At 53.0% G+C, this 23,756-nt stretch overlaps 2 protein-coding genes across 3 annotated transcripts in view; one reads left to right on the plus strand and one right to left on the minus strand.

Moving 5' to 3' along the window:
• Positions 1-176: 176 nt before the first annotated feature.
• Positions 177-14,799, minus strand: SURF4 (surfeit 4). Of its 2 annotated transcripts, none has more exons than XM_003911140.3 (6): positions 14,559-14,799; positions 5,900-6,086; positions 5,025-5,101; positions 4,411-4,454; positions 3,244-3,430; positions 177-2,464 (listed from the first exon to the last, which is right to left on the minus strand). In XM_003911140.3, the coding sequence occupies exons 1-6, from the start codon at positions 14,604-14,606 to the stop codon at positions 2,198-2,200; spliced, it is 810 nt and encodes a 269-aa protein (XP_003911189.1). In that variant the 5' UTR covers positions 14,607-14,799; the 3' UTR covers positions 177-2,197. The 2 variants fall into 2 exon arrangements, with proteins under 2 accessions (XP_003911189.1, XP_021782777.1); XM_021927085.2 differs by lacking the exon at positions 14,559-14,799 and adding an exon at positions 9,522-11,988.
• Positions 14,800-14,888: 89 nt separating this feature from the next.
• The window catches only part of STKLD1 (serine/threonine kinase like domain containing 1), a 29,016-nt gene continuing 20,148 nt past the window's right edge, over positions 14,889-23,756 (plus strand). Inside the window, exons 1-2 of the mRNA XM_031654776.1 lie at positions 14,889-15,199; positions 17,692-17,778. Of these exons, the coding sequence (XP_031510636.1) occupies positions 15,113-15,199; positions 17,692-17,778 (174 nt within the window). The 5' untranslated portion in view covers positions 14,889-15,112. The remainder of the gene's footprint in view (positions 15,200-17,691; positions 17,779-23,756) is intronic.

Below are 23,756 nucleotides of genomic sequence, written 5' to 3' on the forward strand. Positions count from 1 at the left end.
AGGGCTGAGGGAGTCTGTCCCCCACACCCAGAAAGCAGGAGGGACTCTGAGGGACTAATTCTCTCTGGACATGGCTTCTGAGTGGTCTTCAGAGAAGCCTGGAGAAGCAACCTCACCCACTGGCATCCTGAGGGGAGCCCCACTCAGGTTGGGCAACACTGTAGGATCACACTGCATACAACAAATGCCATTATTTATTTTGACGTGTTTCCAAAAATCAAAAATGTTTTCAAACACAACTAAGATATAAAATACAGCATAAAATGAGATTTAGATGTTTCCCACATAAAGCAAAAAAATCTTAGAAACTGTTTTGCCAAAACCAATTGGTAGATCCCACTTACCCTCTCCTCCCTGCAAAGGCATCTTCCCTAATCAGGCCCTAGCCCACCCAGGGCCAGGAGAAACAGGAACACCCACTAGGACGGAGGCGCTGCTGGTGCAGGACTGGTGCTGACTGCTCACGTGGCCTCCTTTGGTCCACCCTACTTTCCACCAACCAGCCAACCAACCTTGACCACAGAGAAACCCTGACTTGGCCAAGGTCATTTGATGGGGCTGTCATACGGCACTAATGGGGAGCAGGGTGTGGACCAAGAGACAGCCCTGGTGAGGTTGAAACAGTGAGAAGCCAGTCTTCGTGCAGTGAGCACTTGAATGATCACAGGAAGAAAGAACCCATGTCCTGAAGCCGTTGCTTCATCTTACCAATATTAGGGGGTAAGGAAGTAGGCCACCAGGGGAAGATTTGCAAACACGTTGGGACTAGCTCGGCTGTGTTAAAATGGTGCCCCTCCTCAGGGTAGGTGACTTCCAAAAGCACTTACGAGCAGAAACCTGCCTCACCGCTGCCCTGCAGAGCCAACGGACGAGAGGCCAAGCTGGAGGCAGGCTGGGGGCTGGGACGCAGCAGCGCTGGAGACAGGTCTAGGGGCCAGAGAGGTGTTCGACCACTCTTGTGGCATTTACTATGGTGCAGACGACAGGGAGCAACAAGCAGTTAAACCCCCCAAAAAGAGAAACACAGTATAAGGCAGTGTTAGAAAACTTTAAATACAGGATTAAGATCAAATCGGTAAGGCATCACAAATTGTAAAAAGGAATTTTGGCTGCATTCGGCATAGCAAACGGACAATCTGAGTGAGCAACAGCCTCAGGAAAGTGGCGTGTCGGGCTGCCCACAGGGCGAGTGCAGCTGGGAAAGGAGGATGCTGCTCAGCCAGGGTGGCCTGCGCTTTCGAGACCTTGCTCAGAAAAGGCCCCATGTGAGGTAACTGGATTGAGTCCGTGGGTCTCCAGTGCTGGGAGCTCCCGCCACACCCCCTGGCCACAGCGGCTGCAGCTCCCCAAGCTGGTCCGAGGAGCAGCTGGCCAGGCTGGCTTGCGGGGTGCTGCTGCTGGGGCCACCCCGTGTGTAGTCTCACTAGCCCTCCCCACTGCCAGCTCTGAGGCCAGCAGCACCCAGACCAGCAGCTTCCCCAAGGACTCCTTTGCCCCTCGGCCTTGCCTCAAGCTACTAAAACTCCCGGGGTGTTACCCAATAAAACACTTGGCACCAATCCAAGCTGATTTTCTGACCGATGACTTTTATCATAAACAGCAGCTTCCACCACCCCTTTAATACTGCATCATTCTTTGGGTGTCCCTAAATGTTTTCACTGTTCCTACAAAATACTACAATACGGGGCAGAAACAACATTGAAGCCACTGGTGTGATTTTACACCAGGGAGGTTTAACCGCTTTGAGGTCTGGCTGAACCACCCAACATCATTTAGTAGTTTTCGCTAAAAACGTAAACTTAAAACTAAGAGGGAGGGTGCTCTGAATGGTGATACCAATGTGTCTGCTCACAGCACAGCCTGAAGGCCCTCCTGCACCTCCACAAAACAAACTCAAAAATAGGACTGAGATGCCACAGCCAAGTGGGCTGTTCACTCCAAAGCCTTGGCATGGGGGAGGCCTCCAACTGCCAGGCTGGCCAGCACTGAAGGGTCAAACGCCAGACTGTGGCTCCAGAGCAGACCGAGCCATGAATTCTCAGGTGTCTCTGCAAATAAAGTTCTCAAAACATCTGTGCCTTTACCAAGGGAGGGGAAGGGAAGAGGATACATAAAAGCTGGCAGTTTTGTTGACTCCACCCCAAACCAGTCCTCGACGGCCACGGGTCTTAGCCAGGCAGGTAGGGATCTGTGACTGTTACCACTCCTTCTTCTTCTCATCCATGGAGACACCCCCAGGGCCCAGCGCCACCACCAGGAGCAAGCCCCCGATCACCGACATGGTCTGGAAGAAGTCGTATTTCAGGAAGTCATGCATGGGCTTGTAGACTGGAATGGTCCAGAAGGCGTTGAAATATACGTTGATGGCAAAGAGCCAGACAACCAGAGTCAAAGCAGCCAGCTTGGTTTTAAACCCAATGGCCACTAAAATCATCAGAGCTGTGCCCACGATGTTCTGGACAATCTGCATAGGTTGAAACGTAAGAAATTCAAAATGAACGTGAAGAAAAGAGATGCTTTACAAACAAAAGTTCCAGCTGCTGCATATCATGAAGTCTATCCATCAGGCTGATGTAGCTACTGCTGAGACGGCTGCTGGTGCAAGAGGGGAGATAAAAGCTGGGAGGAGGCAGGAGGCAATAAAGCACCAGCTTTGAAATGTGGAAGGTTTGGGGAAGATTGAAGTTCCTAACTAGTAAAAGGCTGTGATTTACCAAGATGAATCTCTTATCCATAACTAAATTCCCAAGTGCTTCTTGGCCCACCCAGCCATCCAGGCCAGAAACATCCTCTCTCTTCTCCCCATGGCACCAGGAGCTCTTCCTGGACACTGTCTAGCCAGCGCTCTCAGTCAGCTCCAGAGATGTGCTCTGGAAGCTCCTGGAGGCCTGCCTCTGACACCTGACACACAGGAACTCCTTGAGAAGGATATGAACAGGGAGGAGAGAAAGAAGAGTAAGGGGAGCCTGGGTGGAGAGCCTTGGCCCTAGCAAGGGCTAAGCACACTCCACCAAGGTCAGAGGTTCTGGCCTTCACTTGCTGGAAGGAAGGCTTGACACACAAGAGTGACGATGTTTTGGTCTGTTTTAATGGGACCAAAAAGTTTGCTCCATTTGAGCAGCTCCCCCAGGTTGTGGTTAGTACCCAACCAGGGAGAGGTGAGCAGGGAGGGGGTGGGGGAGGGACAGCATTCTCTCTAAAGGACAGGAAACCAGACCCATTCAGGCAAGTAGGAATACTTACAGAAAAGAAGCTGGCGTCAAAGTGAAGGAGGGTCATGAACATCAGAACCAGCAAGACCCTGCCTCCGAGCTGCATGTACTGTTTGGGGGAGCTCTCACGCATGGTGGGGACGCCCGCAAACATGCTCTTCCCTTCAGAACGGGATTCTGCTAGGAGCAGCAACAGGCCTCCTCCCAGGGCCAGGTTCCTGAGGAACAGATATGTGGGCTGGAAGCTAAGCCTCACCAGGATCTGGCCTGTCTGTGAGACCAGGTGCAGGGAGAACTTGCTGCCAGTATAGGAAGGCTCTTACTTCCCTTTCTCCAGACCCAGTGATCTGCCAAGCAGGACCAGGCAGGCATGCGCACAGGACCTCAGACTCAAGTTACACCCATGTAAAACCTTACATAGTTCCATACATAGCTGAAGAGACAGAGATGTCTTTACAACTCGACAGCAATAGGCTACCTGAACACACACAGAACCGAGTCCTAGTCACAGCTTCAGTGTTGACCAGCTGGGTCCCCGTGGGCAGGCCTGTCCTCCACTCAGACCCTGAGTCCCCATGCCCGTGAAATAAGGGGTCAGAAGAGGCGGTTTCAGTCTCTACTATTATAGGGGCTCTGCAACATCCTCTTTAGAACCTGTTTCTAAGAGGCGGAATTTAGAACAGGGGGTCCAATCTTTTGGATTCCCTGGGCTACACTGGAAGAACTGTCTTGGCCACACATAAAACACACTAATGCTAATGATAGCTGATGAGCTAAAAAATAAAACTTAAAAATTGCAAAAAAGCTGTCAATGTTTTAAGGAAGTTTATGAGTTTGTGTTGGGCCGCATTCACCCTGTGGACCACAGGCTGGACAAGCTTGGTTTGGACCCAAAGAAGTCTACTCCAACCAATAGTTAACTGAGTTTAGAAATACAGAGTGAGTATCCCTAACCTGAAATGCTTGGGACCCAAAGTGTTTCAGATTTTGGCATATTTGCATTATATACTTATCGGCTGAGCATCCCAAATCTGAAAATCCAAAACCTGAAACGTTCCAATGAGCACTTCCTTTGAGTGTCATGTTGGTGCCCAAGATTTTTCCCATTTTGGAGCATTTCAGACTTTGGATTCGCAATGCTCAACCTGTATGAGCAGCGTATACTAAAACCAACTAAAACCAACCAGAATGCACATACCTCATCAAAAACTTCAAGTCCCATAAAATGCTGTAGGCAATCGTCTGAGGGGAAAGAAGAGAGAGACACTTGAGTCTCGGCCTTTCCACAGGCATTTCCACAGACTTCATAATACGTTAGACAGTCTCTCCAATGTCAGCTGGAGTCTAAAACACACAAAACCACCGCAGGAGACCAAGGACAAATCTAAGCTCAAAAATGTGGTTCTGTATTTCTCAAGAAATGTGCTATGATGTTCCAGAGAACAAAGTTATTCTGAGACCACTGATGTGGATTCAGATATTCTGTTCCCTGCATTTCATTCTGAATAGCCAGGTATTCTTCTTTATGAAGCAACGTGATAACAAGACAGCATCCTGGCTGCAACCAAGCTCGGGACTCCCCTTGTCACGGTAATCACAGGAATGGGACAAAAGATGGTCCAGTACCGAATGGCCTGCCTCTACAGCCCTGCTTGGGCTCACGACTTCCCCAGAAGAGAAAGGAGCTCCAGGCAGTCAGAGACATGCAAGGGGCTGAAAGGGGAGTGACACTGAACCCTCAAGGATGTCTTTTCAGAAGTTCTGCTCCACCAGAGCAAAGAGAAGGGAGCCCCGACCACGCAGCCCGTGTACCTGCAGAGCTATGATTCCAAAGAGCCCGAAGCAGGCGTACTGCACGAAGTTCCTGCTCAACACCAGGACGCAGCCAGCTGGAGGGAAGGACAAGGGTTAGGGGGCCTGAGGGTGGGTGCCGGGGCTAGGGGGAGCACTGTCTCGGTACACTGCCATCTCAGCTGGCCCTTTCGTCCAGAGGCAGCCAAACCACCTATCCAAGCAAAAGGCAACTTCTGGGAGAATTAATGATAGGCAAGGACCACACATGGTAAGTTGACTAGACTTATCACAAACACCAGAAAGTTAAGCCCTTGCCATAATAAAGAACGGGCCATTTCCCACAGGCAGCTCCCACGTCAGCCACCTACCTGCGGCCGGCAATTAACTGCTCTACTGTGGAGCGCTTCTGAACAGGTGGGAAGCGCAAATCCCTTGGCCTCTAATGTACAAAGGAGGGAGGACTGCCACCAGAAGCTGGTCCACCAAGGCCATAAGACAGACCTGAGCCAACACGAGCTTCATTCTGGGCTCCTGAATGCTCTCCCCTCTCCATTTACCTCAATCTACTTATCCTTTTTAGACACCTTTGTCTTTGACAGCCTTAGTTCCTCTCTGATCCACCCAGACCAGTCAGACTCCAGCATCTCCTGCTGTGGGTCCCTGACAGACACCATGTCCTATTTCCTTAGCAAGCCCTAAAGCAGTGAGCCCAGGGCTAGAGACTGAGCGTCCCTGCCAAGGCTTGCAGAACCAGACTCCTGGCCTGGCACAGCTGAGCTGGAGAAGAGGGGGACAGCAGTCTCAGGAGACCGAGTTCACACACAGCCTCCCAACTGCTAACGATCACAGAACAAGACGCCCAGTGAATCCTGACCACCCTCAGAGCCACTCACTCAGCTGTCCCAGCAAGTTGAGGAAGACGAAGGATGAGGCCAGCAGGTAGCCGCAGTTCCAGGTGCTGTCGATGTAGTCGCGCTGCTCGCTCCACTGGAACCACATGCGGATGCCATCCTCCAGGAAGGTGCTGATCAGACAGAGGCGCGCCACGTGGGGCAGGTACTGCTTTGTGACACGGAGGAACTGCAGGGCCACAGAAACCCAAGGGTGAGGTGGCTGCGGTGGGGAGCACCAGGCCGCTGCCGGGCACGTCCTTGGGCGGGGTGTGCATGAGGAACAGACGCTGCGGAAGGCAAGAGCTCTTGTCAGCCTCGGTGCCTTCCCAGGGCAGACTAGGGGGCTCTCAGTGCTTGCTCCCAAGCGCTACCCTGTGAGTCTATACACATGCGACAATCCAAGGGTCAGTCCCGGAGATGCATGACTTGACATTAGGCCCTCTGGGGCAGGCCCCAGCGGGCGGCAGCCCTAACACTCTGCCACCGTGATTTCCCCCGTGCCTCGGCAGGCAATTACAGTCATCGAAGGTGGCACTGCAGCAAGACACAGAGCTGCTCTTTTCGGTCAAAGGCATTTACAAGTTAGGATCACAGAATGACATCTGAAAAGGCACTTAGAGGTCATCTATCCAGGGCTTCTGCCCCTCAGCACTACCGGCATCTGAGGCCAGGCCACTCTGCCGTGGGTCATCCTGGGTGCTGCAGGCTATGACGCAGCAAGCCAGGCCTCTGCCCATGACATGCCGGCAGCAGCCTCCCTACTGAGGCACCACTGCACTTTGCCAGGCATCTCTGCTGCTCTGGTCCAACCCCTCACCTTACAAATGGGCATATGAAACCCAGTGGAAAGGGGTTCCCGCGGCTTCGCAGACCTGATGGTGCAATGCCAAGACTTGACCCCAGCCTGCAGGTCACACATGGCTGAGGTGTCAAGGGCCTGGACCTCCCAGCCTGCCCAATGATGCCCAGAGTACCCTGACAGAACAAGGGTTGGCTTAAGTGACAGCCAGGGTGCCAGGCCTAGATGGCTACATGGCTGACTGAATAGTAAGATCACGTGTTTACAGTTATCCGAAAATCTCCAGAGCGCAGGAGGAAGCCCCAGGCTCTGGACAGCACATGTGTGCTGTTGCAAACCAGGGCTAGCGCTTCCCGGCCCCTGACCGAGCTCTCCCCTGCAAGCTCAGGATCTGACTTGGGGACTGTGTGCAGCAACTGTCAGCACAGTATGAAGCTGGTACCACTAATGGCTAGAAAGCACTGAGATTTTGTCAAAGCCTGCATAATCTCGAACAAATTAAAACACACTAACAAATAGGATGGACAGCTGTTTCAACAGCAATGAAATGCAAGTGTGTGAAATCACTGTCAAATGTCAAAGGGAAAGAAAACATTTATGACTTCCTGCTGTGCTGTGAGTCAGGTCATTTATGACGGCTGGGTTAGGTAGCCAACATGCACTACCGATGCCAGGTACAAATGTCACGCAGCTTTACCCCATGCACTTCTCTCTTATCACTCATGCAAAACTGAGATACAAAGTGAAAGAAATCCTGTAACACAGCAAGTCCTTCGGAGAAAGATCGGACACCCACCCACGAACGCATGTTGGGAAGCCAGAGTCTAAAGAGCACCCAAGAGGCTGACTCCCATGGGAGGTGAGCGAAAGTCAGCTGCACAGGCCTCCTAGGGCTGACTAAACCTACTGTTGGAACAAAGGAAGATGTGCGTGTTTACTTTTCAGCCTTTTTTAAAGTTGCTTCAAAGTCCTAGACACTGCTGAAGCTGCCCATCTCAGTTACCACGCCCCTGGGTGTTCAGATCACTCTCTAGCCTGTCAGGTGGGGCCCTGGCTAGGTCAGCACTGTGGATTGGCTCCCATGTGGCAGAGAGCGAAGGCAGAGATTACAAAGCCAGGTGGCCATTCTCCCCAAATCCACTGTGCCCTGCAGTGTCAGTTCTGCACTCATTTACTCAGCCTTTGACTCCACAGAAGTGATGGGAGAAATCACAGTGACCGACAGATACCCAGAGAATCACCAAGCGGGTTTGGGAGATGAAGCGCAGGCGGAGGCTCTGAGGCCCTGTGATCTCACCCTGCCCTGGTACCGTCCAGCCAGCACACTGTGTGACCTGGACACGCCCTTTTTGAGAGCGTCTCTACTATCCTACAGTAAAGTGAGGCCAGCTGAACTAATGGTTGGTAAGATTCTTTCCAGCTTTACTAGGAGGAAGACCTTGTTTCACTTTTCATTTTTTAAAAGGCCCCAAATACTCCCCTGTGAATTTTAGGGCCAATGCAGAGAACCAGCATAAGATGCCCACGTGCACAGGGTAGGCAACCCGCATCGCACTGGGTGGTGGGAAAGGTGACGCCACACACCCTCGCCAGGTTCTGCCTCATGGCCCCGTTGCTCTCTAAATGCCCAGCAACAGTGTAATCACCCATATTCCGTGGAAGAGATAAAGCACACCACCTCGGCACGCGATGTGCCACTGCTCTCAAGTAATGGCCTCACGTCGTGGCCCAGCTGGGAAGCCCCAGCAAGGACACAGGCCTTTACCTCATCTGAACCAGGGGAGAAGCAACCACTGGGGAGGAAGAGCTCAACAAGAGGCTGTGCAGACCTCTGAGATGAGACGGAGCCATGGCGGGACTCCCAGGGTGGGGTGTGGGTGTGGGGCGTGGACCCCAACAGCAGCAGAGAGGTAGACTGTGATCCACACCCAAGACAGACACCAGAGGTGTCCTGACTTGCTTCTAAAATGACAGCTGTGAGGCACTCACTGGCCCGAGATAAGCAAACCAGCCCAGCCATGGGCTGCGGTCTAAGCTTCCCCCAGTTGCAGGACCCGCATTTAACATGCTCATCTGCTACGTGCACAGCCCACAAGATTGAGGCAGTGTTTAAAAGGCTCTTTGATGAGTCTGCAACTCTTAATTGGAGTGTCTGGGTCAAGAGGATTAAAGAGCAAAAAAGGGAGAGAAGGTGGGACAGGCAATTCACACCTCCTTCCCTGCGCGAATATGGTGAGGAGACAGACACAGCTCTTGGCTGTGGGGAAAAATATGCAAAAATGTAGGTACTGCATTCTGAACTGAGCACATCTACTGCTTGGCTGTTCTGGTTTTCAAAGGCAAGCCTGGTCCAGACTGAAGGCTAACTAGCTGTAAGTCAGGCTGATGCAGTCTCCCTTAAACCAGCCACTATCTAACGAGCATCTGTTTGGACTGAACACTGAAAAAGCCATGTTTAAAGACCAGGGCCCAACATTAACCTTATTTCCTACATGCGTGTTGGTCACAACTACTTCAAATTGGCCACTGGAACCATGTCATGCCACTCTAGAACATGTCCCAAAGCCAGTGTCCCCTCAGCACAGCAGAGAAGAGCCCCCAACACAGGAAGGACACACAGCACCCCAGGACAGACAAGAGCAGCCAAACTGCAGGCACTCAGGCCATTTCTGGTAGCCAGCACACAGGTGACCTGTGTAAACATGGCGAGCACATAAAACCTTTGACAGTCCCCCTCCCCCCTGCCAGAAAACTGTGACAGCAGAGCCAGAGGTGGCTGTTGACCTGGCAGGCTGCAGGAAGGAGATGACACAGTTAGCTCACCTCTGTGGCCAAGCTTCTCATTAAGTCTCTCCGAGAACCGCGCCATCAAGCAGGATATGGTTCATAAGCAGTGACAGCATCTGAGGAGCTTAACAGGAAGACTGAGATTTCTCTCAAAGGGGTGGTTATTTTAGACGACTGAAGGGGATTTTAGAAACGTAATTAATGATATCCACCCTGAGAGATGACTTCGTGGGCATCCAGTGATCACTATCACAGCCACCTGCAGCTCCCACGCCACATAGAAAACTCCACTTTCTCTTCACACTCAGGACAGAAAGAAATTGAGGAAAGCGGCTTGCAAATTAGTGGTGAATGAGAACATCGAGGAAAAAGGCACTTGATCACCAAGGATTGGGGCTGCCTCGTTCAAAGCCCAACTCAGGTCCCACACATCCTAGAAATGAGCACCTTCGGCCCAGCAGCTTCCCTCACATCAGCCTGTCAGAGCCGGCTCCAGCTCACTGGCTCACTGCAGCTCCAGAACTTCCCCAAGCCTCCCTCCCGTGCTGCTCTATAGGTTCACACCACACCCTGCAGGGCCAGAAAAGGTGTCGCCAGCCCAATGTGGGAGATGATGGCCTGGCTTTACTAAAAAACTGTGTGATCAAAATCCCAACTGTAGGAAAGACGTAACTGAGAACGACTGGGCCCCATGTTCTGGGAGGAGGCTCGCTAACCACAACCTCCCCTGCTTCTCCCCCGCACTCCCCTAAAGAGCGAGGTGGCTGTGTTTTAACCTCCTGTTAAGATCACTGCACAAAGAAAAGTGAGTCAGCTCCTCTTTGCCTTCTCTCCCCACTCCTTCATGGTATAGGGCAGGATATGACAGAGCCTGCCACTGTCACAGGACCTCGCCACACCAGACAGCCACCAGCACGGTGTTCATCGGGAGCCTTGCAGTGCCTGTGCCACCTGTGGGTTCAGGTGTCCTCAGGCCCATCCTCGCTTCCCCAGCATTTCAGCTAGGGCCAAGGCCAGCTCCCAGGGCCCAGGACTAGCTCTGCCACTCTTGAGGACAGGTTAAAAACACCAAAGGCCACACTGGAGAGGAAGGCCCCATGCAGCTTTTCTGTCACCTTGGTGATGAGCCACCAGGCAGAACCCATTAAGTGCTAATATTGCTGTTTATGGGTATAAATTGCTTAGAAGCTACATTTTGCAGAGGGTCTAATAGGCAATGAGGAGCAGCTGCAGGCATGGACATTAGTTTGGATTGCTGAGTTCATTAGAGTTTCTGGCCCCTTCCCATGGCTTCCAAATGCCCAGCTCCTGCATAGAGCATGCCTCAGCAGTTTCTACAGAACATGGCTCCCGGGAGCAAGAGGACACTGTCCCTGGCTGCCAGAGCAAGGAGCTTAATGCCAGAGGCAGAGAGACAAGAGATGCAGCTGCGAGGAGCCTGCCAGCAGAAACTAACCGGACTGCTCGTCCCCGTGGACCAGCCTCTGCAGACCAGAAGGAAAGGTCACAGTCCACCAAGCAGTGAGGAACCCAGCCTTTGGGGTAAAAGGACGTGGACTCAGTCTCCAGCCCACCACGAGCCAGTGCAGCCAGCCAACCTCCCTCTGCCCATCTGAAGATGGAGACGCTCTGGTCCACCTCCTGCAGTCAGGAAGGTCACACAAGGAATGTCTATCATGCACCTGGCCCAGTGAAAGACTTAATGTCATTGTCATAATATCAGAAGACACTGGGCCTGGGAAACTAAGCTTATTTAGGTCTTGCTTTCAGCAGCCCACACTTTCTGGTCAAATATTGTCACTTCAGCTTTGCTCGTTTTCTGAAAATGAGAAAAAATGGATGTGTCACTTTATCTGATCAGTGACTTCCATGGTAATCCCCTATTGGCTTCAAATTAGGTCATTTTCATGTAAAAGCCTGGTCTGGCAGCTTTAAGTACTATGTGGATAAATAGAAACAAAGCCCCACCTGGGCTTGGTCAGATTCTGTCCACAAGAAGCCATATTTTGACTTCGAACCCTATTAACCTGCCTGTGTCTGTCTGATTGGGGTTTGGGTGAGTACAAGTCGCTGAGCTCCCAAGCTGCCCGCAAAAGGGCATGGAAGCTCCCGCAGCCATGCTCTGCCACCACCCAGGCGGACTCTAATGAGATCATCTGACGGCGGCAGCCTGCGCTACCTTACAGACATGGTCCTAACCCATTGGGTTTTGTATGTGAGCAGCCCCTTCACCCGCCAGTGCTCTTCCCTTGACTTGTGCCAGAAGAGCAACACCAGGGACTGGGGGCGCTGGGGACCAAGACCCGGCTTTTCTTCAGTGGCCACAGGCAAGTCTAGGAGCCTGCATGTGTTTGGCCTCCTCTCAGTAACCTGGGAGAGGTTGACTCTGTGCCCCCTCAAGAGCCTTTCCAGTTCCAAGCTACTGCTTCTTTCATTTAAAACATAACAGAACACATGAAGAAGGCTGGACGCGGTGGCTCACACCTGTAATTCCAGCACTTTAGGATGCCAAAGCGGATCACCTGAGGTCAGGTGTTCAAGACCAGCCTAGACAACATGACATGGCAAAACGCTGTCTCTACTAAAAACACAAAAATTAGCTGGGCGTGGTGGCGCACACCTGTAATCTCAGCTACTCAGGAGGCTGAGGCAGGAGAATAGCTTGAACCCAGGAGCTGGAGGTTGCAGTGAGCTGAGTGCCACTGCACTCCAGCCTGGGTGACACAGTGAGACTCTGTCTCCAAAAAAAACCATTAATAACAAAACAAGAAGAAAAGGCCGGGCGGGGTGGCTCATGCCTGTAATCCCAGCACTTTGGGAGGCCAAGGCAGGAGCATCACCTGAGGTCAGGAGTTCAAGACCAACCTGGCCAACATGGGGAAACCCCGTCTCAACTAAAAATACCAAAAAAATTAGCTGGGCGTGGTGGCGGGCACCTGTAATCCCAGCTTTCAGGAGGCTGAGGCAGGAGAATTGCTTGAATCCGGGAAGCGGGGGTTGCAGTGAGCCAAGATCGAGCCATTGCACTCCAGCCTGAGCGAAACTCTGTCTCAAAAAAAACAAAAAACAGAAAAAAAAAATCATCAAGAAAGGAGTATGTGAAGAGACTGGGAACTTTTTTTGTCAGGAGGAGAGTCTGTCATTTGCTAGTGGGCACCAGCGTGACTGGAGACATTTGATCTAGATTTGGTTATGAAATTCACTTGCAAATCCCAGGTTTTCCAGGACAAAGAGTGAGTGTATGTAACTTTCATCCTTCCCTCAGCTATGAGGAGCCATCTTCTTAGGGAGTTGTGACTTGGAGAAATATAAATGGGTCACTATAAATTATGTCAATGAAAACTGACAAACCTAAAAGGTCTACCTGGTTCTTGGGGGCTTTTGATATGAATTGTTTTTGTAAGGGACACAGTTTTAAAATTGTGTCTTTAAAGGCTGGGCGCCGTGGCTCATGCCTGTAATCCCAGCACTTTGGGAAGCTGAGGCGGGCGGACCACCTGAGGTCGGGAGTTCGAGACCAGCCTGACCAACATGGAGAAACCCTGTTTCTACTAAAAAAAAAAAAAAAAAAAAATTATCCGGGCATGATGGTGCACGCCTGTAATCCCAGCTACTCGGGAAGCTGAGGCAGGAGAATCACTTGAACCCGCGAGTCAGAGGTTGTGGTGAGCTGAGATCGCACCATTGCACTCCAGCCTGGACAACAAGGTCGAAACGTTGTCTCAAAGAACAACAAAAAATTTAAAAAAAAATAAAATTGCATATTTAAGCACAAAATCAGGACCTTAGGAAAAAACTGCTTCGTCAAGTTGATACACTTTTTCCCCAAAAACTTAAAATACTGGCTCACAGGAAAGTGTTGCAATGAGAACCGACGGTGAGGTCACACCAGAAAGAGATCACCCGTCAGAAGGGCCGGAAAAGCTCGATAGCTGATTAGAAAACAGTCACTTACTCTTTTCTTTTTTTTTTTTAAAACCACACATACACAAGCCTTCCAATAAGTCTAGGCCTCAGGGTTTGATGACTCACTACCACCTCCAGAAAAATTTAAAAATTTAACCATCACTACTTAAAACTCTAGCAAAGCCACACAAACACATTAAGTAAACCGAGGAAAGAACGGCAAGTGGGCCACAGAAGGCTCTCCCTGCGGGGATAAGGCTGTTAATCTGTCGACATAACGGGATTCTTTTAGAAGTAAAAGGCATAAATCTGCGTAACCAGCACCACTTTTTTTTTTTTTTTTTTTTTTTTGCCAAGCTTAATCAAGAAAGAGGGAAGGGAGTTGCGTGTCCCTTCACTTTGTAGGATCGGATCCTGTCCACCCTGTTTCCGAATGCTCTCAACAGTTACCCAACCGCCTGTTTCAAGTGCTTCCCTGTTGCTCAGAATGCCACCTGGACACTTCTGGAAGGAAACTATCAGGGAGATAACCTTCCCCTCCTCCCGGGCTGTGTACAGGTCCCCACTCAATCCAGCCCAGGGCAGAGTCCAAACGGCGAGGGAGAGATGCAGACAGGGTCAAAGGGACCCCAAGAGTCCAGCACATCTGGGAAAAAGAAAAAGTGCTGTGGCATCCTGCAGCTGGGGCGCACGCCAGCGCGCCCCCTTTCCTCTGGGAGGACCCCCGGTCCCCGTTCGTCCCCAAGCTCCCAGCCCGCCTCCGGGAGACCCACGGAGAGGAAAAACGTGCGGGGAACCCCCAGCAGCTCCAAACGCCGAGGCGCTCCCCGCGAGCCTCAGACCCGACCCAACCCTAGGACTCGCGCCGCCGGCCCGCGAGGAAACCCCCACAGCCCACACCCCGGGCAGGCTGGAGGGTGGGGGCGGCTGGCCAGGCAGGGCGCCCAGGCCCGGGCTCCGGGAGCGGCCCGGCGGGCAGGGGAGACCGGGCCCGCAGGCCGGGTTTGGGGGTGTCCAGGCCGGGGCGGAGGGCCCGGGCGGTGAGCCCCTCTGTGGGAACAAGGAGTCGGGGGGCGGCCCGGGCCTGGCGCCCTTCGCGGGGAGGCCGACTCCGGAGCGGCCCGGGCGGCCTGGGTCGGGGCCGGGGGAGGGGCCCGCAGGCCGCACCTGGTCGGCGAAGTCCTCAGCCGTGCCCATCAGGTCGTTCTGGCCCATGGCGAGGGCGGGAGGCTCGGCTCGGCTCGGCTCGCTCGCTCGCTGGCCCTCGCCCGTCGGCGCCCGCGCCCGCTGCGGCCTCCACAGGAAGTGCCCGGCGGCCGGCCTCGCTCCGCGTCGGCTGCGGCTCCAGCGGCTGCCACGTAGGCCAAGCCTTAAAGGGGCAGCGCACCGCCCGGGTCCGCCCCGGCGCGTCTTAAAGGGGCCATGCACCGTCCCCAGCCTCCCGACCGGTCCGCTCGAAGTCACCCACGCCGCGCTCGACGCCACGCCTCTCACGCTGGAGGCCCCGCCCACCGCGCGCAGGCCCTGCGGCACCTCCCGGCCCGGCGGAACGCGTCCCCTTTAAGGGGGCAGGCCTGGGGGGGGTCTGGGGCCAGCGCGCGGGAGGGACGCTTGGATGCCTCGAGGACGCCGTTCGGGCGGGGAGGGTCCCGCGGGTCCCACTGACCCACACGGGGTGGGGTCAGGGGTGGACGCTCGCCCGTACGCGGTAGCTACTGAACATGCTTGGGCCAGAGTCCGATGGCAGGCGCCCCACGCAGGGGGAGCGAGGCCCAGGGTACCCCGGAGAGCCCATGGACAAGTACCAGGTGCCGAGTGTTCCCTGCGGGGAGGCGGGGGCTCCGTGGGGTAACGGTCGCCAACCCTGGAGCTGCGGCCGGCGGTTCCGACCGAGGGCGGCGAGGGACCCGCGCCCTAGTCAGTGTTGGCCTCCAGCTCCTAGGTTGAACCCGGGGGGCCTCCAACGGTGACCTCCTGGGTGCCCTTTGCCACTCAGTTTCCCCCTTTGTGAATTGACTAAGGATTCTTCAGCCCTGGCTGAGTATTTGAGGGCGTGGGGCAGCTCCTCTATCCTTTGTGCCCGGGGTCTGGGCGCTTGGGTCCACCGAGGCAGGACCCCCGGGAACATCCCGAGTACGTAATTGGGAGCCCCCAGTCCCCTAAAAACACCCCTGCAGTGTGGGTCTTTGAAAATATTTGAGACCTAAAAAATTTACAAAACACAAAAGGAAAGCTGCAAAATAAAAGTGAATGTTTAATTAAATGCTTCTATACATGATATGTAAACTTTATTAAATGTTAGATTCAGCATTTGTGAAAACCGCATTCGCTTGGAAACAGTTTGCGGATTAGATTTTTGTCACTTGGGAAGAATTGTCTTTGTGTGAGAGGACTATAGGGCGTTGTCAGCGGTGACGCAGATGAGCTTCTGGTGGCCAGATAATTTTTTAAATAAAGTTACTTTTCAGAGAAAAAAAAATAGACCTTTCAGGAATATACCTGCTTTTGGAAAAAAAATAGACTTGTTCTAAGATATAGGTCCATTTTACTGTTTAACTTGCTGCCTAAGCCTGAACGCTCTCACACCAGCTCTGCCCTCAGCCCCCTGTGGCTTAGAACAGCAGTCCCTGGCCAGGCTCGGTGGCTCACGCCTGTAATCCCAGCACTTTGGGAGGCCATGGCGGGCGGATCACCTGAGGTTGGGAGTTCGAGACCAGCCTGACCAACGTGGAGAAACCCCGTCTCTACTGAAAATACAAAATTAGCCGGGCGTAGTGGCGCATGTCTGTAATCCCAGCTACTCGGGTGGCTGAGGCAGGAGAATTGCTTGAACCCAGGAGGCAGAGGTTGTGGTGAGCCGAGATAGCACCATTGCACTCCAGCCTGGGCCACAAGAGCAAAACTCTTGTCTCAGAAACAAAACACAACAAAACAAAACAAAAAAACCAGCAGTCCCCAACCTTTTTGGCACGAGGGACCGGTTTTGTGGAAGACAATTTTTCCACAGATGGAGGCGGGAGGATGGTTTCGGGATGATTCAAGCACATTACACTTAGTGTGCAGTTCATTTCTATTATTATATCGTAATACATAATGAAATAATTACACAACTCACCATCATGTAGAATCAGTGGGAGCCCTGAGCTTGTTTTCTTGCAACTAGACGATCCTCTCTGGGGATGATAGGAGACAGTGACAGATCATCAGGCATTTGATTCTCTTAAGGAGTGTGCAACCGGGATCCCTCACGTGCACTGTTCACAATAGGGTTCACACTCCTATGAGAATCTAACGCTGCTGCTGAGCTGACAGGAGGCGGACCTTGCGTGGTAATGCCAGCCATGGGGAGCGGCTGTAAATACAGATGAAGCTTTGCTCCATTGCCTGCTGCTCACCTCCTGCTGTGCAGCCTGGTTCCTAAACAGGTCACAGACTAGGTTGGGGACCCCAGCTTAGAATATCCAGCAGGCTGCTCACAAGGCTGGATTACAGACTCCTAAATCTTTTTTAGGCTCTGAGAGTCCCTAGGCTCAGGCTTCCATCCTCATATCTCCTCCTCTGGATCCTGCCCTCCCTCCCCCAGTCCTCAGATGCATGTTAGCCTCCAGCAATCTCCGGCCCGGCCCCCTGCCCCATAGTACTTGGTCTCTGCACAGAGTTCTGACTTGGTGGCCATCTCTCTGCAAATTTGTCTCAAATCACAGGCTCTAAGGTCAGACCCTCAGAGTTACCCCAGGCAGTGTCCTGCTTTCTAGTGACATAGCCTCAGGCAAGGACCTAGCTCCTTGTGCCTCAGTTTTCCCCAATGTAAACACAGAGGTAGCAATGGTGTCCACTGCATAGGGTGGCTGTGAGGTGCTTGGCACCATGCCAGGCACACAATGGCTTCCTGATTGTACCAGCCACAAGACTGGTTACTTTCTTGTTTGAAGCCAGTTTGGAGGTGGATGCTGGAAGCTGAGGTCGCACGGATCTACAGAGAGTGAATAAGCCCTTTTCCTCTGGGAGGTTCTTGCTCTTGAGTGCCCAGCCAGTCCTCATTGCAGTTTGGGGGAGGGATACAGGGTTGTAGAAGAAAGAGCTCCAGAATCGGCCCCAAATAGGTGAGATCAGAGTCCTGCCATTGAAAGGCTTCTTGCCCTCCTTGGGCCGTTTCCTCTATTGCAAGATGGGGTGGAGCCACTTGCTCTGCCAGCCTGACAGGGGAGTTACCGGGACCGGAAAAGGAGCTGGAGCTGGGCTTCTGGAAAGGGATAAGTTGTGTGCATGTCCTGAAAGCTTTTCTCTTCCTTGCTGGTAGGTTTTGTATCAGCTGAATCCTGGGGCCTTGGGGGTGAACCTGGTGGTGGAGGAAATGGAAACCAAAGTCAAGCGTGTGATAAAGCAGGTAAGAGGCCAAGCCTGTGCATCCCACGCCAGGTGGTTCTGTGGCTGTGATTTTCTCCAACACAAGCTCTTCCCATGTTGGAGAAGCTTCCTGATGCGGCAGCTAGATTCCTCGCTGCCAGCACTCCCAGAGACAAATCTGGTTGGGGTAGACGTGGGGGTGCGTGAAGCTCTGTCACCTTGATGGGGAAGCAATGCTAATTTTTACTCCATCACCACCACCTCCTACCATTTACACATCACGTGCTGTATGCCAGGCACCGACTCACTTCATCTCCCGTCAACCCTGTAAAGCAGAAACAATGACCCTGTTTATAGCCAAAGACAGTGAGGCTCAAGGCAGCGCCAGACTAGCCAAGGTCACACAATTTCCCAGAGGATTTGAATTCAGGCCACCTCATTGGGGGACACCATGCTACCCAGTGCTGGGTCACCAGTTTTACCAAAAGGGAGCCAAGCCCAGAGAGGATGGGGACTGGCTGAAGGTCACACAGGGCTAAGGTCACACACCAGGCCCTGAGCCCTTCCACCGCACTCCTCACCAGGGCTAGCAGGGCATAGGGAGGTGTAGGCCTGCAGGACAGCCCTTTGTGTGTCCGAGACAGGGAGGTCCAGATCAACAGAGGGACTAGGGTGAGAGAGCTGCTGCAAGAGTCTCTGGCACGCCCTCCTCTCTGTGGTGGTGGCAGGGACCCAGCAGGTTTAGGGCTGGCCGCGCAGCAGCAGGAGCCTTGTCAGAAGCCGCTACTGGGCCAGGCCTCAGTCTGTGCAGCTCCACAGCCTCACCCTGAATGGTTGGGCCTGGAGTCCTTGCCCCTGCCCTGCTCCCTTGCTGGCTGGCTGTGGGGTTGGCCCCCTTGTCTCACAAGCCACCGAGGCAGAGTGGCTGACTGCTCTCTGAGCAATTAAGGAGCTTTTGTGTGTGTGTGTGTGTGTTTTCGGAGATAGAGTCTTGCTCTGTCGCCCAGGCTGGAGCGCAGTGGTGCAATCTCAGCTCACTGCAACCTCTGCCTCCCGGGTTCAAGCAATTCTCCCGCCTCGGCCTCCCGAGTAGCTGGGACCACAGGCACACGCTGCCACGCCTGGCTAATTGTATTTTAGCAGAGACGGGGTTTCACTGTGTTGCCCAGGCTGATCTCAAACTCCTGAGCTCAGGCAATCCGCCTGCCTCGGCCTCCTAAATTGCTGGAATTACAGGCATGAGCCACCGCACCCAGCCTGAGGAGCTTTTAAAAATGTCAGCCGTGACTAGGCATGGTGGCTCATCCCTGTAATCCCAGCACTTTGGGAGGCTGAGGCAGGTGGATTCCCTTGAGGTCAGAAGTTCGAGAGCAGCCTGGCCAACATGGTGAAACCCCATCTCTACTAAAAATACAAAAATTAGCCGAGCATGGTGATGAGTGCCTGTAATCCCGGCTACTTGGGAGGCTGACGCTGAAGAATCACTTGAACCCGGGAGGCGGAGGTTGCAGTGAGTCAAGATTGCGTCACTGCACTCCAGCCTGGGTGACAGAGCCAGACTCTGTCTAAATTAATTAATTAAATTAAAAATAAAAATATCAGCCAATTATTTCTAAATAAAAATTGGGGAAGGAGAGTGTAGGTAGGAGTTTATGGGTTCTTCCAGTCTTTTTTCCTAAGACTTTGTAAATTTTTGGGGGGAGAATGGTATTGTTAAAGTTGATAGCATGCTTTTTATATTGCAAGCATTCCCACAGCCTCCTCCTCTCCTGGCTCTGGCAGCTGTGTGGCCTCCCGTCTTGCTTGATGTGCTGTAGCTGACCTAAGCCATCCCTATCACACGGGCTGAGCATTGAGCTTGTTCTCAATTTTTCACTTTGTGTAAACAGCTCTGATAAAGATGCTTATAGCATTATGGGGTTTTTTTGTTTGTTTTTTGGCTTTTTTTTAGCATCCATGATTTCCTTAGGAAAAATTCCTAGGAGTGAGATTTCTGGGTCATACAATGTAACTTTTTTTTTTTTTCTTTTTTTTTTTTTGAGATGGAGTTTTGCTCTTGTTGCCTAGGCTGGAGTGCAGTGGTGTGATCTCGGTTCACTGTAACCTCTGCCTCCCGGATTCAAGTGATTCTCCTGCCTCAGCCTTCCTGAGTGGCTGGGATTACAGGCATGTGCCACCACGCCTGGCTAATTTTGTATTTTTAGTAGACGGGGTTTCTCCACTAAACATGGAGAGGATGCTCAGGCTGGTCTCGAACTCCCGACCTCAGATGATCCGCCCACCTTGGCCTCCCAAAGTGCTGGGCTTACAGGCGTGAGCCACCAGAGCCAGCCTTTTTTTTTTTTTTTGAGACGGAGTCTCGCTTTTGTTGCCCAGGCTGGAGTGCAATGGCGTGATCTCGGCGCACTGCAACCTCCTTCTCCCAGGTTCAAGTGATTCTCCTGCCTCAGCCTCCCGAGTAGCTGGGATTACAGGCATGCGCCACCACACCTGGCTAATTTTGTATTTTTAGTAGAGACAAGGTTTCTCCACGTTGGTCAGTCTGGTCTCAAACTCCCGACCTCAGGTGATCCGCCCGCCTCGGCCTCCCAAAGTGCTGGGATTACAGGCGTGAGCCACTGTGCCCAGCCACGATGTAGCATTTTCAAGCCTTTCTATATGTTTTGGCCAACTTCACCTCCTCATATGCCCCCTGGGACAGGAGGAAAGGAAGACAGGAAGGCTTACACAGTGTCTTTGCCCTGGATTCCACGGGACAGTGCCACTGGCATCTCAGGTCTCTCCATAGATCTGGGAACAATTCACTAACTTTACATGATGGTCTGCAATCACCCCATTATAAGAGTACTTCATTCATAAGTCTTTTGAGCAACATTCTGGGTGAAGATCTGGTATTAGAGCCAGTGGTAGTATACACCTAGGGCCTGTGCCACCAAGCGTGCTGCAGACTCAAAGCTCTGTGCTTCCCTTGCCACCGGGTACCCTTCCCTTTCCATGCCCCCCCCACCTCCACCCGGAGAAGGCACAGGAAAGACAGAAGAGCACTGCACATTCCATGCATGGAGACAACCTTCCCCATGTGGGTAAGGAATGAAGTGGTGCGATTGATGCTTTCTCAACCAGAACAAGATGTTCCTGTTTAAAGATGGTCTGAAAATGGATCCTTTACTGATTTCTTGGAATTTATATTATGCTGTCCTAAACTTATCTTTGCAACAGGAGCAGAGATGTTCTCATTGCTCTAAGTATTTTTAGATCTCTGCCTTAGGAATATCTTCTGTTTGTGCCATATGGTGGGGGCAGGAATGGTGGGAGCCTGTCACTCCTGCTAAATAATGATGATGGTGGTGATGATGGAGGTGGCAATGATGGTGGTAGTGGTGGTGATGGTGGTGGCAGCTAGATGGTGATGATAATGGTGATGGTGTGATGATGGTGATGGTGGTGCTGGTGATGGTCGTGGTGATGTGATCATGGTGATGGTGCGGCGATTTGGCGGATCGGCGCGGATTTGCAGGCGGCGGCGGCGGCGGCGGCGGCGGCGGTGGTGGCAGGTGCGGATTTGCGGATGACGGATGCAGGTGCCGACGACTACCCATGATTTATGACGGTGGTGGCGATGACGGTGCGGATTTGGCGGATTTGGCGGCGGCGGCGGTGGTGGTGGTGGCGGCGCGGACGGCGATTATGCAGACGATCGACGGCGTCGACTGATCATCCAGCGGTGATGCGATTTATGGTATAACGCAGTGATTTGCGGCAGGCGCACGGTGATTTATGGTAATCGATGATGATTTATGGCGGATGCAGGAACGATTTATGACGACAGTGGCGGATAACGATGCCGGATTTATGACGATTTGCAGATTTATGCAACGAGTGGATTTGCGGTGGTGAAAAGATTTGCGGATTTGCGGTGAATGGCGGATTTGCAGTGATTGAGATTTATAACGACGGATGGACAATAGTGATGACGATCTGCGGTGCCTGACGGCGTGACGGCAACGATAGCGGCAGGCGGTGATGGCGACGACGGTGAATGCGGTGACGATGGCAACGATCTCGACAACGGCGACGATCAGTGACGACGCCGACGGCAGGTGACGATCTTGGCAACGATGACATGAATGCGGATGATAGGTGGCGGATTTGGTGATGGTGGTGGTGGATGATGGATTTGGTGGCAATGGTGGTGCAGGATGATGATACGGCAGGATGGTGGTGATGGATGGATGATGGTGATGGTGATGATACAAGTGATGAATGATGGTGATGGTAATGATTGACGTTAATTGGCGGTGACGGTGGTGGTGGTGGATGACGGTGGCAATGGTGGCAGTGGATGGTGATGATGGTGGTGGATGGTGATGGTGGATGAATGGTGGATGGTGGATGATGGTGGTGGATGGATGGTGGAATGGATGACGGAACAGGATGGTGGATGATAGTGGATAGTTGCGACGATGACGGCAACGGCAGGCGGACGATGATCATGGACGATCTGCGGCGACGGCGATTTGCGATTGACGGCAGCCCATGGCGATTTGCGGCGGATGACGGCGGCAATGGTGGTGGCGGTGGCGACGGATGATGGCGGCAATGGCGGTGCGACGACGGCGATTTATGATGGCAACGATTTGCGGATTCTACGCGACGACGGCAACGACGGCGATAGTGGTGATGGCGGACGGTGGTGACGACGGAGGATGACGGTAAATCGGCAGGCGGATGGTGCGGATTTGATGGTGAAGGTGGTGGACGATGGCAACGATCTGATTTACGGCGATTGACTGCGGACGACGTCGACGATGAGGCGACGGCGATCTCTGGCAACGATTTACCGTGAATGCGACGATAAAGTGCAAGGATGCGGACGGCGGTGGCGATTTATTTCGACGGCGGCAACGGCGGCGGTGACGACGATGGCGATTTAAGTGACGACGATTTGCGGCGATGGCGATGATTGGCAATGACGGTGACGACGGGCGAGCGACGGCGGACGGCGACGACGGCAACGACGTTTAACTATGGCGACGGTGGCAGGATCTGATGATTTGCGGCAATGGTGGCGGTGCGGAATGGCGACGATGGCGGATGGCGGCGACGGCGATAAGCGACGACGCAGGCAACGATGACGGTCATGACTTATGACGATAGCACAATGAAGACTATGATGCGACGGATGACGGCAACGCATGACGTGACGACGATTTACGGATGATTTATGATGACAGCGGCGATTTTATGATTTATGATTTACAAGATTTATGGCGGATGATTTGCGGTGACGATTTTGCGATGGTGGTGATGGATGATTTGGTGGTGAACGGCGTGACGACGGCGACGGTGACGATGGCAATGATTTATGGACGACAGACAGCAACAACGGCGACAGCGGCGACGGTGACGGCGGCGACGGATGACGACGGTAACGGTGGCGGGTGGCGGCATGACGACGGCGACGATTTGGCAGACGGCGACGGCAACTGTGGCAACGACGATGTCAACGACGGCGATGATAAAGTGGCGGATGGCGGCGGTGACGGATGACGACGGCAACGTAAAGTGGTGGTGGCGCAATCAACGCATGACGCATGATTTACAACGATTTGGCAACGACGGCGACGATTTAAGGATGGCGATGACGTGACGGCGACGACGGTGGTGATTTTGCGAGGATGATTTAAGTAAATGACTTATGACGATTTCATGATGGCGTGATGGTGGCAACGACGACGTCAACGATTTATGACGACAACGGTGGTATGATGATGACGGCGGCAATCGGCAGCGGCGGCGGCGCGGATGATTTAGCACGCGTTTGATGGCGGATGATGGCGTGATGGCGGATGTGACGGCGGATGCGATGGACGCAGGTGATTTACCGTATTCGCGGCAACGACGGCGATTACCGTGGTGATGGGTGGTATCAGGCGACGATGGCGAATGATCATGGTGCAGGTGGCGGATGGTGGCGATGATGGATGACGATCTACAATAACGCAACCGAACCAGCAG

This window comes from Papio anubis, chromosome 13 (genome assembly GCF_008728515.1).
Source record: "Papio anubis isolate 15944 chromosome 13, Panubis1.0, whole genome shotgun sequence".
Taxonomy (NCBI): domain Eukaryota; kingdom Metazoa; phylum Chordata; class Mammalia; order Primates; family Cercopithecidae; genus Papio; species Papio anubis.

What these genes read in the sequence shown, in the direction of transcription:
- SURF4 (XM_003911140.3), bottom strand. Translation starts at nt 14,606, where the DNA reads ATGGGCCAGAACGACCTGATGGGCACGGCTGAGGACTTCGCCGACCAG. An exon ending in TTGGAATCATAGCTCTGCAG is followed by an intron (nt 4,455 to 5,024) that starts GTACACGGGCTG and finishes CTTTCCCCTCAG; the next exon opens with ACGATTGCCTACAGCATTTT. An exon ending in TTGACGCCAGCTTCTTTTCT is followed by an intron (nt 2,465 to 3,243) that starts GTAAGTATTCCT and finishes CAACCTATGCAG; the next exon opens with ATTGTCCAGAACATCGTGGG.